The 17503-nt window shown below is 25.6% G+C and overlaps 1 protein-coding gene across 1 annotated transcript in view; it reads right to left on the bottom strand.

Moving 5' to 3' along the window:
* Window positions 1-3637: 3637 nt before the first annotated feature.
* LOC117171365 (homer protein homolog 1) overlaps window positions 3638-17503 on the bottom strand; it is a 21687-nt gene continuing 7821 nt past the window's right edge. The window contains exons 5-6 of the mRNA XM_033358612.1: window positions 10931-11206; window positions 3638-4810 (exon numbers count right to left, since the gene is read on the bottom strand). Coding sequence (XP_033214503.1) covers window positions 4625-4810; window positions 10931-11206 — 462 coding nt within the window. The 3' untranslated portion in view covers window positions 3638-4624. The remainder of the gene's footprint in view (window positions 4811-10930; window positions 11207-17503) is intronic.

Raw genomic sequence — 17503 nt, 5'->3', positions numbered from 1 at the left:
CGTTTGAAATTGATATTTGTTCAATTCTTACTTATACATCGAATTTTTTTATAAATTGAAATTGTGGAATTATTTAAATATCAATTTTTCATACTTGTTTTTAATACAAAATTCGCTTTCTTCTTAAACTTTCAACTTTTAAACATTTTGGAAAATAAAAATTCAATTTTTAACAGTTGGCCATTAAAGGAAATTGACTTGTTGAAATATTAAATAATACATATTTAATTAAATTTATAAGCCTTTATCAAATTTATGAGATTAAAAAAATCCCAAATCTGATCATATTTTTGCAAGTTTTCAAAACTGCATTTTAAAATTCTTTAAACTGAAAATGTAGGCTTGACAACCAAGACCCAAAATGGACATTTATTAAAGCCAAATTTTTAAGAATTCGACATTGCAAATTAAAATCGAACCTATTTTCAATTGCATTACATCATGAGAATAGATTTTGCGTCTTAAAATTTGTGAAATTCCCGGTCTCAAAAAATTTTTGGTCACGCGGCCACCCTGGTCATTTGAAATGATCTAGGAAGGTAAGTACCCATTTGATAACCGTTTACCACTTATTTTTTAATTTCAATTTTGCAATTAGTATTTCAGGAATACTTTACTCAAAATCTACGATTTTAAACGTAAACTTTGATGTGATACTTTTTATCATAATTTGATGCTGAACCCTGAAAGTCGCAATTTTCGGAATTTCCAGAAAAAATATTTATTAACATAAACTAAAATATGTTTGTGTTTTGTATTTTATTCCTCATTAGTAAAGCAAGTAGGTAAACGACAATCAAATGGACATCGTCCACCTAGGAACTACTTGAGAATAAATAAATTCACTTCTGACATCACAAGCTAAAATTACAATAGGAACTCTGTGCAATTAACAGGTAATTTCTTTAATCTATATTGTTCCTTAACAGTGCTAACAGTAAACCCGACATTTTCGAGTAAATTTTATCCATTATTCGTAAATGTCACCTACGGCTTTTGTTATATTAAATACTGCTGACAATTATTTTGTTATTTTCTATACGTGATCTGCATTGTGCAGGGATTTAGTGCTTCTGGTCACTCTTTCTTTGCTCGCGACATTTGTGGTAATATCGGAAAAAATCCTGTGCAAATGGTGTTTATGTAAGTATGTAAACTATCAGTAAAAATTATTAAAACTAATTTGTACAGAGTTCCTACTGAACGCGTTTTGAAAAAAAAAAGAGAGCAATTTCGGTTCTTGCTTTCAACATAAAAACAGTAGCAAGATTTTTGCAATCATAATTAATTAATATATCTGTAAATAATAAATAACTGGTACCAGCCCCATGCCTCTTTTCTGGAGGCCTGTGGAAAATATTTGTCGTGAGACTTGACGGTCGCCGTGTGGCGGCGCCAGCTATGGAGTTGGCCTAGAATTGAAATAATGCAAGGCAAAAGTGTGAAAAGAAATATTTGTTTAATAAAAATAATTTTCTGATAGTTCTGGGTGAAAGATAATAAATCTTTCAGATATTTTAAAACTTTTGAATCCAAAATAATTTGCGAAAATCATAAAATTCACTGCTTTTAGACGTCAATCCCAGTACATTACTACTCACCAAAACAAACTATTATTCATGTGCAATTAAATTAGACATTAGAAAAGAAAAAAGTCTAAATTTTATAATATTTTATATAATATAGTATAATATATACATATAATATTTTTTTATTTATTAATTTAAATTCATATCAGATTTTCCAATATTTTAATAAACAAATAATGTGTATTTATTGTTAAATTTATTATTATTTATTAATATTACCATGTTATTTCAATTTAAAAAAATTAAACTTGTTAAAAATGATTTTTTAAATCGAGAAAAATATTCTAATGTTAATTATAACTAATTTTGAAAAAGAACTCGAGGTGAACTTTGAAAAAAAAATTTCGGGTTTTCTTTAGTTGACAATAACTATTTAGAGTTTAATGCTCTTCTTTTTTTCAGGCCAAAGTTCCAATTCTTAGTTAATTACAATGATGTAACGCATATATTTTATTCCTTAAAAGTAAGGAAACCAATTGTTTACAAAAATAACGATTTTCTAATCACTGAATAACAGTTTTTTTAAATAAAAACGTTCCGCAATGAGTTTTGCAGAGAATCTTTTAAGAAATAAAATAAGCCATACAGTATTGGAATTAAATATTAAATAATAGTTTCAACTTTTACCTTAAGTGAGATAGAAAAATATTAAACCCTAAAAACTATTGTTAAATAAACAATGCAAATTGTGAAATATTTATTTGAAAAGTTCACCTCGAGTTATTTTCTGAAACTACTTATAATTCACAATAAAATATTTTCCTCGATTTTATAAATCATTTTTAAGAACGTTTGTTTTTTAGGTTGAAATAACTTTAGTTCATGTTTAATTCAAAAACAAGTATAATGAAAATTCCCTATTCTTCTTAAATCTTAAGCTAAATTTCATGAAAATAGTTATAGCGAAAAACACATTTTAAAGTGAATTCATTCAAGTTAATCAAATTTGTTTACAATGTATAATTTTATTTTATTTTATTAAACTTGAAAATTCTTTAACTTCAGTTTAAAAAAAATCTGCAAAATAAAAAAAATTGTCTTAAAATATTCCAAAGAATAACTTTATATTTTCCTAACCATCTATAGAATATTGTTTAATTCTCTCAAAACCTTTCCGAAATCATTAAAGGGTTCTTTTTTACAAAATTAAAAAAAAAATCTACATTTATTTAAAAAATTTTATAATTTTCTAACTAACCATTTTTTTTAAATCTTGTTAAAATATCTTAACGTTCTAAATGTTTTTGAAATTTTGTTGAATTTTCCTTAAAATTTGTTAAAGACAAAAAAATTTGCCTTAAAGACTTCCAGATTTTTTTCGAAAATTTTGTGGAAATACTTTGAAATCTTTCAGAACATTATTCTAAAGTGAATTTTTCAAAATAAAAAATCATTAAACATTTTTCTGGGAATGTAAAGAAAATTTTCTCATTCTTGAAACTTTTCGTAATTTTAATTCAGCTACTTTTTCAAAATTTTCAACAATCTACAATTAACAAAAAAATTAAATTTTTCGCAAGTTTAAAATTAACTTTGAATTGTTTTGATACTTTTAAATATTTATAAAACATAATAGAATTGTTGTAATTTATTAATTCTGATTAAATTTTCGTTTCGAATTTCTTTTTCAAAATAAAGAAATCATTTGAAATTTAACCATGAATCTTGAAACAATTTTATTGTTCTCTTAAAACCTTCAAAAATTCCTAAGCGGCTTTTAATTTTTTTATCGAAATCTTCAAAAGTATATATTTCGTTTTAAATTTTTCCGAATCTTATAGTCCGCGTGGTAGCAAAATTAAAATTAAAAAAAAAATTAAAGTTAAAAATAGAAAATTATAAACATTTAAAAATGTATAATTTTATTTCATTTTTTTTTAATTTGAAGATTTTAAAATATATTAAGATATCATTTTTTTATAATCTAAAGTACAAATACGTTATTTTGGATTATATTAAATAATTCTCATTATTCACAGATAATGTGACAATAAATTAATATTTTTAAAAAGAGAAAAACTTTAAAAACAATAGATATACCTATAGACTTTATATGTAACATTTTTGCCACAACACTTCAGTCTGATATCATCCCTTAAAATAGCATTTGACATTCTTGAACAATATTTGGATTAATTGGTGCTTTGAAAAATTTAATTTTGTTAACTTTTTCCAGCTCCCAATTACTTTTTTATCCCGATTGACAATCAAAACAAACGCACTTCACCATTTTTATTTCAAATTTCAACACTGCGGATATTTGATTTAAAAGCAGTTTTTTAAAAGTTTTCTTTCGCTTAAAAAATGGATAATGTCGCAAACATCATTCAAAACACTCAAAGATTATTTAAAACTGTCAGTAAATTACTTTCTATTGTGTTATTAAATCCAATATTTTTATTTTCACATGCATTTGCAACGATCATAGGCCAACTACATAGGTGGCGCCGCCACACGGCCACCGTCAACACATTATACATTTTCAACTCATAGTTCCAGGGAGCTGATTGGTACTATCATTGTGCATCGTTTTCTTTTAGATTGTATCCTGTATCGATATTTTAAACTCAGTATACTGAACACATTAGATGTTGCTGTGCAAAATGGAACCGTTATGATATGTTCAACTATTCCGAATCAAAATAAGAACTGATGCAGTTGGTACTTCAGATTTACGACCTAAAATTTCCATTAATAGGAGATACTTCAAAGTTGCAAAAAAGACAAAAGGCGAGCACTTAGTGTCTTAGAAAATTGGCTTCTTAAAAACCTAATTGTTGCAATTTTAGAACAAATTTTCACTTAAGAAAATACAAATTTCATAAAGTAATGAAACACCCAACACAGGCAAAACTGCAAAAACTATCCGTTAAAAAAAACAATCTGAAAGTTGAAAAAAGTAAGGACCAAGAAGAGTAATCTTTAGTGATGTAGGATTACCTGGTCATCTACTACACAACCCTTTGTAGAAATAATATAGTCGATTCGCACATTTTAATCTAATGGTCGATATAAAACGTCACCTAAAAAGCTTCTTAGGTTTGTAACGTATTTGAAATTTCTCGATGTACCGTGACTAAGTCCTGAATGTGTCCAGCTAATCTCGAATTTAGTGTGTCCAAGTTTTGTTTTTGAACTTTATTTGCACCAAGTGCAAGCTCCAACTGTTCATGGACTACATTTAACATGTCGCGAAGTTCTGCATTTTCCTTCTGCAAACCCTGCAAAAAAAATCGCTTTTTAACTCGGAAATTTGGGGCGGGAAGGGGGGGCATTCCTAAAAACTGCGGTCCAGCGGATGTGGATTAATCTGGACTATATCTAATTAAATAATCTGAATTACATTAATTGATGGTAGAATGCTCCGCCTAAACTAGGCTCATGCGAATTTTCTACAAAAAATAATTGCTTTTGATTTTTTTTTTTAATTTTCAAGAATAGTTCAATTTTAGGTTACAAGGTCTAAAACGTTAGGTCTAACAAGGGGAGTGCTTCCACTGTACTGGCCAATGCAAAATATGTGTCACAAAAGTTGAAAACGGCCGTGCGGCGGCGCTAGTAGAAACTTTGTTCTACAAAACCATGTATTACCATAGAAAAAATGCATAAAAATTACAAAATAAATATGAAAAACCCTTTAACATCATTTTTTCTTCATAGTGTAGAGTCAGGTAATTAATGAGACTTATGTACTTACGTATTATTTTCTTTACTATAGGAAAAAGCGGCATAATTGACACAATTTAAACAAACAAAAAAATTGCATGGATATTCAGAACTTATAAAAAATAATTAAAAAATTAACAAATGAATAAAAAAAGGCAAAAATATATATTACTATCAAATTATAAAATTTTCCAAAATTCAAATAAGGACAAGATCTTTAATTGACAAAAAATAAAATCACGAATTTAAAAATATCCGAAACTAAAATTCACCGAGTAAAATAAACGAATTATTAAATTACCACAAATATTTCAATTCTCGAAATTTAGAACTGCTGAACATAGTTAATTGATTATTAATTTATGAGCTATTAATATAATTATAAATAAGGCAAACAATTTCATTTATAATTTATTAATAAATTTCGGCAAATTTTAAATTTCGTCAAACTTAAATTTGAGGAATATAAATATTTATGGGAATTTAACAATTAATTTATTTTATAATTCGGCAATATTTTTTTCTTCCTAATTTATGATTTTGTTATTAATTTTTTCGTTATTCTGTATTAATACCGACATGAAATAACGAATTCTTAAATGTGATATTTCTTTAATTAATTAGACTTTGTAACGAAGCTAAAGTATTTTAATATTTTTATATCACTCTTAAATAAAGACCATTAACGAATATTTTTCTATCTGTGACAACACTCAAATTAATCGAATATCATTTTTCGAAGAGCTATAATAAATCCATGTTGAAATTAAATTCTGAGAATTAAGGACAAGAAAATAAGTATTATCGCCTTGTTTTTAAATTTATGTAAATGTAAATTTCATAAGATTCTTCAGAAAATTTAAAAGATTTTTCAATATTTCAGACTTGTCAAAAAAGAATCTAGCAGATTTTAAATAATTTTATTTCATAATATAGGATTTTTCGAAAATGTTTCCGAGTTTACAGATGTTTGTAATCTATTTAAAATGTCTAAAATTCCTGAAAATATTTTTAACTGACACGAATTTTTCTCAAAATTTTCAAATATCATTCCAAATTTAAAAAAATTATCTTACAATCTTCGAAATTGTACCAGCAATTTTAAGAAAATTTGTTTATTCTCTTGAAAACTTTCGAAATTCTTTTAAATTTTATTAAATATTTCTTGAATTTACCCATTTTTTGTTCGTTTTTATTTTTCAATCTTATCATACTGAAACATTTTGCTTTAAAGTCTTCTAAATTATTTTTAGAAATTTTAGGAAATCATTTGTTTGTTTAAAAACCTTTTTCAATGTTTTCTTAAAGTTCATTTTTCAAACTAACAAAATATTTCAAACTTGCACACGAATATAAGAAAAATTATATTTTTTCAAATCTTGTCAATCCTCTAAACCTTCTAATTTCTAACAATGACTTAAATTTTGCCTGAAATTTTTATTTATTCCGCAAAATAGACAAATTTGCCTTAAAATCTTACCGATTCTCCTTTAACTATTTTTGAAATCTTCTAAAATCTTTTTAAATAATCTCTTCAAATTAATTTTCCGAAATAAAAAATTGTTTTAATTTTTATTAGGAACCTGAAAAAATATCTTTCATTTTCGTCAAACTTTAGAAAATTCTAAAAAAATCTTTACAAATTTTAATTATTTTTGAATCGTTTCAAAACTTTGGAATATCTCTTAAGCTTACTCAATTTTTTTCTGAAATAATGTAATATGGCAAAATTTTGCTTCAAAATCTTTCACACATTTGAAATATTTTAGGAAATAATTTAAAATGTTTTTTGATCTTTTTTCAATTTTTTTGAAATTCCTTACAAAAGACATATAACAGTCAAAACAACCAGAACAAAGGACCACTAGCGCCGCCGCATGGCCGTTTTCAACACATGGGCCATTTTCAACTTTCGGTGACAGGAGGCTGGATCTAAAACGTTTCTTAAAATGAAAAATTGGTCTAAAACATCCAAAGTTATTTAGGTTAAAATATAAATTTTCAACAAAAAAAAATAAGCAAAATTGTAAAATTCTCCACAAAGTAGATGAATTCTCAACGCAAAGAGATGAATTTTAAACGAAAAATGTAATCATTGATGTTTCAAACTAAACAGATTTTAATTTTAAATTTAAAAAATAGTTGAATTTAACAAACAAAAAACAGTTGACTTTTCAACTAAAAAGGATAATTTCCAAACAAAATGTTAACTTTCAACAAAGTACATTAATTTTCAATTAATCAGTTGCATTTTATACAAAAAAGAATTTGCTACAAAAAAGACGAAATTTAACCCAGTATTTGAATTACCAAATAAAAAGATACATTTTTAACAAACAAAAAAAAGAATAGTCATAGTTTCAATTAAAAAATTAATTTTTTACCTGAAGAACACGATTTCTTAACAAAATCTTTAAACTTTCTACTAAAAAAGACGAATTTCCAATGAAATAATTAAATTTTTAACTAAAAAAGATAAATTCATAATCAAAAACGAAACAGTAATTTATAATTTAAAAAAATAATTTTCAACCAAACAAAAACGAATATTCAACCAAATTTTAGGTTGAAAACTTAATTTTCAAAAAACTAGTTAAATTTTCAACCAATGAGATGAATTTTGAACTAAAATGAAGGATCTTCTACGAAAAAAATGACTTTTTAAGAAAATCATGAAATTGCCTACGAAGTAGATTACTTTTCAAACAAGAGATGAAAATCCTCCTCAATGAAAAAGACAAATTTTTAATAAAACAGTCAACTTTTCAATCAACAAGGACACTTTTTAACAAAATTGATTAACTTTCAACAAAGTAGATTAATTCCCAACCAAACAGTTCAGTTTTCAACAAAATAGTGAAGTTTTCAACTGAAAAGCTAAATTTCAAACAACAGCCTTAATTTGCCACCAAAGAAACAAAATTTCAACAAAATACATAAATTTTAAACGAAAAACATGAATATTTTAACAAAGAAGATTAATTTTCTACCGAAAAAGGCGACCGTTAATTAAATAGTTGAATTACAACCAAAAAATACATTTTTAACCACAAATAGAGTAGTCAGTTTCAATTAAAGAAATTAATTTTTTACGACAAATATAAATTTTTAATCAAATTATTCAATTTTCTACAAAAAAATACGAATTTTCAGACAAATAGTAAATTTTTTAACTAAAAAAGATTAATTTACAATAAAAACTGAAATGGTTTGATTTGAAATTTAATTTTCCACCGAAGAAACAAAATTTCAACAAAATACATAAATTTTAAACCAAAAACATGAACTTTTTACCGAAAAAGGCGAGCTTTAAACAAATATTTGAATTCCCCACTAAATAGATACATTTTTATAGCCAAAAATAGAGTAGTCAGTTTCCGAATTATTGACAAAATACATGAATTTTCGATCAAGTGTCATAATTTTCTCAACAAAAAAAAAAGAACTTTCAATAAAATACCTGAAATTTTAACTAACAAATATAACTTACAATAAAAAATAGAATATTTAAATTTTCAGTGCAAAATTTAATTTATACCCAAGAATATGAATTTTAAAGAAACTCATTAAATTTTCCATCAAACTATTTTCAACCAAAATAAACAAATTTTAAAAAAAATGACCAAAATAGTTGAATTTTCAACTCAAAGACACCAATTTGCAACAAAACAGTTGATCTTTTATTCAAAAAATTAGTTTTTAACGAATTGTTGAATTTCCTGCAAAAGTAGATAAGCGTTCCTCCAAACAGTTGTGTTTTCCAGCAGAAAGAGGAACTTTAACATTTGAAACCAATTTTTAACCAAATTGTTTAATTTAAGAAATAAAAAGATCAATTTTCAAGCAAGAAGATTATTTTTCAACCCAAAACGCCCAATCATTAACAAAGTACATGAATTTTCGATTAAGATTCTTAATTTTCTAAAAAAAAAAAATTTCAATAAAATGCATTAATTTTTAAATAAAAAGGATACATTTACAATAAAAAATGGATATTAAATATGCAGTGCAAAAAATTAATTTTTACCCAAAAATACAAATTTACAAGAAACTCGTTAAATTTTCAACTAACCTATTTTCAACCAAATCAAAAATCTTCAACAACACAAAAAAGATTTTTTTTCACCAAAATAGTTAAATTTTCAACCAAACAGTTGAATTCTTAATTTAAAAAATATTTATTAAACCAAATTGTGAAATTTTCTACAAAGTATATTATTTTTTTAGCAAACAGTTGTATTTGCAACCAATACGATTAATTTTCTAACAGAAAGATGAAGTTTCACCAAATTAAATCAATTTTCAACCAAATTGTTGAATTTTTAAAACAAAAATATTAATTAAAAAAACAGTTGAATATAGCCAAAACAGAACAATTCTCAACAAAATACTTGAATCCTGAACTAAAACAGATTATAATTTTCAACCAAAACATTGTCGTTAAAAAAAAATTGATTTTCTACGAGGACGAATTTTTGAAGAAAATCAGGGTGACCGTATTAATCATCTTAAAAAAATCCCAGTCATTTATCCGTTTTTTCCCGGTTCACAAACATTTATCAGTCAATAAAATTTAAAAAATCGGACCCTAAAGCTTAAAAAATTTCCATTTGAAGTAATGAAAACTGAGTTCCAAATCGTAATAAGCAATTTTAAGCAAGAAATATTAAAAATTGAACGATTACATTTTTTTAATAATCTGAACAGTTCTTAAATTTATAGTTAAATAATTTTTATTTAAAATGGTATAAAACTACTTAAAAAGATTCAAAATTTTATTTAAAAATTTTGAAACATCTTCATGGTGTTTTAAATTTATTCCAATTTTAAATTAAATACAAAATATTTCTTTAAAATCTTCCAACTTCATTTGTGACAATTTTGGAATTCTTTTTAAATCTTTTTTAATATTCTCTTAAATCTCTTTCCCAGCAACCTTAAGAAAATGTATTTTATTCTTTTTGATGCCTTTCATAAATCTTAAGAACATTTTTTATTTCAATTTGCAAAAATCGATATTTTGTTTTAAATTAATCCATGGGCTTTTTTCATCGAAATTCGGCAGGAATAGTCGGATTTTTTCGGTATAAGTACACACTTATTATTATACATCAAAATTAAACTATTTCACTTTTTAATTAAATATTTTCAAATAGAACAATAAAAATTCTAAAGTTCAAAGTTTATTTTTTTCTTAAGTGTTGGATATTTGATATATAATTACTGATTTTACATAAACAATCAAATATTTTCTGAATATGAAGCACTTGTTATTTTTCTTAACTACAAAATTTTAGATTAAAACAATATGTTAAATGTAATAAAAGCCTTTAATTATGAATATATTATTTTGAAGTTATTTATAAATTGAAACAGTTTAATGTTTAAATATAAAATCTGGAAATTCGTATATTTTGAATAGATTCCGAATCGTCTTGCAAAGTCAATTATTATTCACTTATCAATCCTTAATTTATAGTTTAAATTTAAAAATAATTTTAATTTATATTCACATTTCATCAACCGAAAATGTTTTTTTTCCGCAAAATTGTGGATTTCAAACGATTTTTAATTTAGTTTTAATTTAGTTTCATAAAATTCCCGATTTCCCGGTCAAGCGACCACCCTAAAAATATATTTATGTAGAAGCCGAAAAAAGAAATCTTTATACACACCATATAGTCTTTGGTTTTGGTTGCCATAGTGAGCGCTTTGATTTCATCGTTTCTGGTTCTGAGTTCATTTTCTAAGGCTTCGACTCGTAACCTTAGAGCTTCGACATTGCCTTCTGCAATCTTGCCAGCTTCAAGATCCGCGTATTTTGCCTTCACTCGGGCATTTTCCTCCTTGTAAAGCTGTAACTGCCTCTTCCACTCGTCGACATTAGCTGTCGATTCTTGAAGAGCACTAGTCAATCTAGCATTATTCGTTTTTAGTGTAGTCAACTCGACCTGCGGAAAAGATAAATTCATCTTTAAAAAGCCTCGAATTTCAAGAAATAATTCATCAGATGAAAAAGTACATTCATTATTTTCAAGTTTTACTCTGTACTTGAAAATTATTTTAACGTTAACGAATCTTGGGTTTTAAATTTTCTGAGCTTTTTTAATTTTCAACGCTTCTAATTCGATATTTTTTAATCTTGAATGCGAATAAATGAAATTGCTGGTTTTAAAAACTCTTTCAATTTGAGATGATTATTTTTTCGAACAATATTTAATTACAAATATATCGACAGTTGAGGCTTTCATTGGAAATAAAACTAAAACCATAAGATTGAAATTCAAATTTTTTCCAATTTTTAGCAATTGGATATGAGCTGATTTGATTGCGAAATGTATCAAATAAAAAAGATTCAAACCATAAGTGCTACAAATTAACCCATTGAGTCCCAAAACGAAGAAATTTCCGTCTTGCGTTTGAGCTTGAATAATTTTATAAAAAAGGCAAAGAATTTAATGTAAAATACTCTTTTACACTATTTTCGAGTATGCTATAAACGATGCAATGGTTTCAAACAAGGAAAATATTGATTTTCAATTATTAATTAACAAATTTTTAAAAAATTCTTTTTTTTTAAATCTATTTCTTTTTTCTATCAAAAAATAGAGGGGGAAGAAATTTTTGTTATCCTCGCAAATATGTACAAAAGGGTACAAAATGTCTGAAATTTTTTAATCCTTTGAGTTTTTTTATCTACGATTTTTTAAAACAAAATGGCGGATAAAAAACGGAAACCAAAAATTAAAATTTTCGTTTTATCGATATTTTGGTGATTTTTTCGCTCAAATCATATAAATATTTAATTATTTCAGTAAAAAGGTATTTGAATAGTTAAGTTTTAAGCAAAATAAAAATATTTAGTGTTAAATAGGTAAAATCATGATATGAAGATTATAAAAAATCATTTTATTGCTATTTTACGTCATTTTCACACCAAAAAATCCAATGCAGCGAGCGAAATATCGTTTTTTTTTTCAACGATTGAGTGATTCAATGATATTATTTTCATTAAATTAAAAGTTAATGTTTTACTGATACACGATTTTACATGACTCTGCTGTGCAACACTGAATTTTTAGCATAATAATTATAGTACAGTGGAACCGCGGTTATATCCTCTTGTATTTAACCTATGTAACACCTATTTAATTAATTTTAACCTATTTAACACTAAATATTTTTATTCTGTTTAAACATAAACTACTCAAGCACTTTTTTAGAGAAATAATTAAATATTTATATGATTTGAGTTAAAAAAGCACCTAAAATATCGATAAACGAAAATTAAAATTTTTGGTTTTCGTTTTTTGGCCGCCATTTTGTTTTTAAAACTTTGTAGATAAAAAAAACTCAACAGATTTGAAAATTTCAGACATTTAGTGCACTTTTGTGCATATATGCAATCATCAAAAATTCCTTCATCCTCCATTTTTTTAATTGAAAAAAAAGTGTTGTAAAAAAATATTTTTTTTTGAATTTGTTAATTAAAAATAGTGAATTTTCACGAAAATAGTAAAATTACAGTAGACTAAATCCTTTTCTAGTAAAAAAATTTTCAACCAAAACAAGAAGTTTTAACTAAAATGATGAGCCTTCAAAAACAAAATTATTTTTAATCAAAATAGTTTAACTTTCAAGCAAAAGAGATTAATTTGTTCTAAAACAGATAAATTTTTGAGAAAATACATACATTCTCTACCGAAAAATTTGAATTCTCAATAAAAACAATGAATTTTCAACCAAATAGCTGAAGCTTCTACTGAAAGATACATTTTCAACACACAAAAACACGAAATTTTAAACAAACAAAAAGTGGAATTAAGACACAGGATATGAATTTCCAACTTAAATTATGAATCTGCAACCAAAAAAATTAATTTTTAACAATATAGTTGTATCCTCAACCAAAACAGATTGTTACTTGTAAACCAATCAGTTGTATTCATAAAAAACTGAAAGTTTTAGCCAAAAATAAATGAATTTTCAACAAAAAAGGTAATTTTCAAACAATACAGCTGAATTTTTTTTAACAAAAAGTATCATTTTTGACCAAAAAAGATGAATTTTCAACCAAAGGAGTGAACTTTTACCAAAAACGTTGAGTTTTCAAGCTCTAATTTTCAATCACATGGTAGTTGAATTTCCAATAAAATAATTAAATTTTCAACCAAATAATACAAGTTTTAAACAAAAAAGATTTGTTATGAATTATTTACTGTAAAGTTCATAAATAGATGAAAACAAATTGCCTTTTTTTGGTAATAAAATCTGAAATAAGATCGATTAAAGTGACTAAAGTGGACTTTTTCTTTTAAAATTTAACTATACAGGATATCTACTCAAATCCTGAAAAAACAATCCACGATATTTCAAATATTTCCACATATTTCCAGGTATAATTTTTCGTACAAAATTCGTATTTTTTGCTTGAAATTTCAACAGTTTGTTAGCAAATTCAACTACTTGTAAGGAAACCAGCCTTTTTATTTAAAATTTATATCTTCAGGATGAAAATTCTACTTTTTTGTAGAATATATTCGTACTTTTGACTTCAAATTTTTAACAAATTGTTAAAAACTTAAATTATTTGGTTAAAAATGAACTTTTTTGATAAAATTTATATTTTCTGGTTGAAATTTTTAACGATTTGTTAGAAAATGAACTTCTTAGAATTGGAATTTCATATTTTTGGGATTGAAAATTTAACTTTTGTGTAAAATTTATTCGTCTTTTGAGCTTAACATTTTAAACAGTCTCTTTAAAAAATTAACTCTTTGGTAGAAAAAAATGTTTCTTATTGAAAAATCAACTATCATGCAGAAAATTCGAATTTTTAACTTAAAAAATTTAACAATTTGGTTAAAAATTCATATTATCGGGTTGAAAATCAACTTTTTTGTAGAAAATTCGAAACATGTTGTTAAAAAATTCATCTCTTTTCGTAGAACTTTAGTCTTTTTTGCTTGAAGTGCAAATTTTTTTATAGAAATTAATCTATTTTTAAATTCAACTCTTTGGTTTAAAAATGCATTTTTCTTCGCAAAAATGTCACCTTTTTCGGTTAAAGATGTAACTTTTTTTTGGTGAAAATTAAATTCTTTTGTTCTTAAAAATGATGAAAAATCACATTTTACAATTATGAAATTCAACTGTTTTGCGGAATATTTCGTGGTTTTGGCTTGAAATTTTAACATTTTTGTAGAAAATTCAACGATTTGATTGCATATTTAACTGATTTGTTAAAAATATTTTTTAAAAGTCCAAAATTCAACTATTTGGTGGTACATTTATATATTTAGTTAATAATTTATCTCTATGGGTAAAAGCTTAACCTTCTTTTGATTATAAACGAAACTGTTTGGTTGAATTTAACTATTTTTTATTTAAATTGAAATTTTTTTAGTAGAATATCAAATATTACATTCAAATTATTTTTTTTTCATTGAAGATTTAACTATTTTATTGATTCCGTAGAATGGAGAGAGTATAAACAAATAAAGAAAAACTATTTTATTGACTAAAAATATAACTATTTTGTAGAAATCATATTTTTATGTAAATTAATTTTTTTAGCCTGAAAATTTAACTTTTCATTTTTGGTAGGCAACAGATCTTTTTTAGTTGATAATTAATCTTTTCCTTTGAAAAATCATCTCCTTTGGTAGATATTTCATATTTGTTTGTTAAAAAAAAAAAGATGAGTTTGATTCAAACAAATCTGGTTTCATTGAGGATTTTCCTATTTTGTTGAAAATGTGTTCTTTTTTAAAGTTTAAAATTGTCTCATTGATTAAACGTAGAAATTATTCAATTTATTTTAACGTTTCACCGGTCTCAAACGCGGAGCACTATCAATTTTATATTCCAAATTTAAAAAAAAATCTAGCACACTTGAAAAACTTCCCAAACATTTCCAGGTTTTTCTGGTATATACAAATTTCCTAACAATTCCCAGTTTTCCAGGTGAGTAGACACCCTGCTATAGTGACTTGCATAAAAAAATTGACTTAAGTGAGTGTGTGGTAGCATGAAACTGAAGTTCGCAACATTTACACAAAAATTTTTTTTTATAAAAAGCTCGCCACCTAAAATTTTATCGTTTTAAATAGTTCCATTTGATGTCAAAAGAATCACTTAATAGTTTCATCCCCCTACCACTCAATGATCACCCCCAAAATCATTCCCTAAGCACTAAAAAAATCAGTAAAATTCCTCTAACTTCCAGACCTACAATTGTATTGTTGTAAATGGTTCCATTTAATGTTTATTAAAGTCAAAAAAAGTTTCATCCCCCTAGCACTCTAAGATCACCACTAAAATCATCCCTCGTAGATTAAGATAGACCGACAGACAGACATATTAGTATAAACCTGTTTTTCGGTTACAGGGGATCTGAAAACGTTGCCATTTGACCAAAAAAATGGGGGAAGGGTAAAATTTTAAAAAAATCGAATACCTTCTCTGATGAGAATGAAAAATAACGAATACATAAATTAATGGAAAAAGTAATTGCCGAAAATATAAATGAACGACTCATAAAATGTGCCAAATTTAATATAACGACAAGATTTTTAAATGCCGAAAAATGAAATCCCGAGTTATAAAATGCTCAATTTAAGAAAATCAAAAACTATGAAGTACCGCATTAAAAAACAATAAGCGAATTAATAAATTCACACAAATATTCCAAATTTAAAATTTGCCTAAATTTAAAATTGCCGAAAATAATTATAAATTTATCATTTGTTGTTTATTGAATAATGAAATTGATTGTTTTATTTGTAATTTAATATATAGGTATCTAACAATGAACTAATTATACTCGGCAATTTTAATTTTCGGGAATTGAAATATTTGTGGGAATTGAATAATTTGGTATCTGTATAAATCGGAAATTTTATAGCTCGGTAAATTTTATTTACGTACCTTTTTGAATTCGGGATTTTATTTTTCGGCAGTTAGAAATCTTATTTATTGTATTTTTTTGTACACTAAACGGAACCATTTAAGGGCATGTGATACTTACAGTTTCCCCGGCTCTTTTCCACAAAAATGAAAATTTTTAAAAACTGAATTCGACGATGCTATGAAATATCATAACGGACGTCCTCAGACTCTTTTTTAAGGGATAATAAAAAAAAAATTATTGTGCTAAATAAAAATTGTATGCATATGCATTATTTTGAGGTTACGTCGTTTTTCATCTCTGCCTTTCCGATAATCTGGAATTTATTGATGAAATAAACTTTTTTGATTGCCTACAAACAAGGTTAGTTCCGGGAGATTAGTTACTATGTTTATTTGTAAGTCCAAAGTTTTCGGCCAAAAATATTGTGTAGTTTGGAAGAAACGCCCGGGTGAATTGTAACACACATAACCTCAAAATATACACATACGTTGTTAGTAATATCAAAAATTATTTGATAAAAAAACACAAAAAAAAGTGTGTGGAAACGTCCGTTAGCATGTTCGCTATCATTTCCCAGATTTTGATGGCAAAATATTTCTTATACTAGGAAAAACGCCGGGGGAATCTTACACTGAAAAAATCGATACTATTTCCTAAGCGCTATGCAAATTAATCACATTTTGCTAAATTAAAACTTTTTTTAATTAACCAACAAAAAAAGTGTGTCGGGACGTCCATTAGCATGTTCGCTATCATTTCCCAAATTTTTAAGACAAAATATTCATTATTCTAAAAAAAAAGCCGGGGAACCTAAAACTGATAAAATCGACAATTTTCTAAGTATCACATGCCCTTAAGGGCATGTGACACAGCTGAATACCTATATTACCGACGATAGTTTTTCAGTTCACTGAATGTTTTTTTGAACCTAAGAACTTTTTTTGTAAATAAAATATCGAGCTGAAACTTTTGGAAATGTATTAGAGTGCAATAAAGTACGTTTAGGTACTGCATTTTGGTAGGAACTTCACTGAAAATTATTTCATCTTTTTTCTGAACCTCAACATTTTTTGAACGTTCGAACTTTTTTTATACATAAAATATCGGTCTCAAACTTTGAGAAATGCAAGAGCCGAAAGAAAAGTACGTTAAAGTACAAAGTTTAATAATAAAAAATGTAAAAAAAAAAATATTTCAACAATAAATTCCAACGGTATCAGCCGGTAACGTTGTGCACGAAAATACGAAACCTGGCGGCCACTAGACGAGGCTCTAGAGAGTTCGTATTTTCGTGTACAACGTTACCGGCTGATGCCGTTGGAATTGATTGTTGAAA

Source organism: Belonocnema kinseyi, chromosome 4 (genome assembly GCF_010883055.1).
Source record: "Belonocnema kinseyi isolate 2016_QV_RU_SX_M_011 chromosome 4, B_treatae_v1, whole genome shotgun sequence".
NCBI lineage: Eukaryota > Metazoa > Arthropoda > Insecta > Hymenoptera > Cynipidae > Belonocnema > Belonocnema kinseyi.
This window is presented reverse-complemented; position numbering and strand designations above follow the sequence as displayed.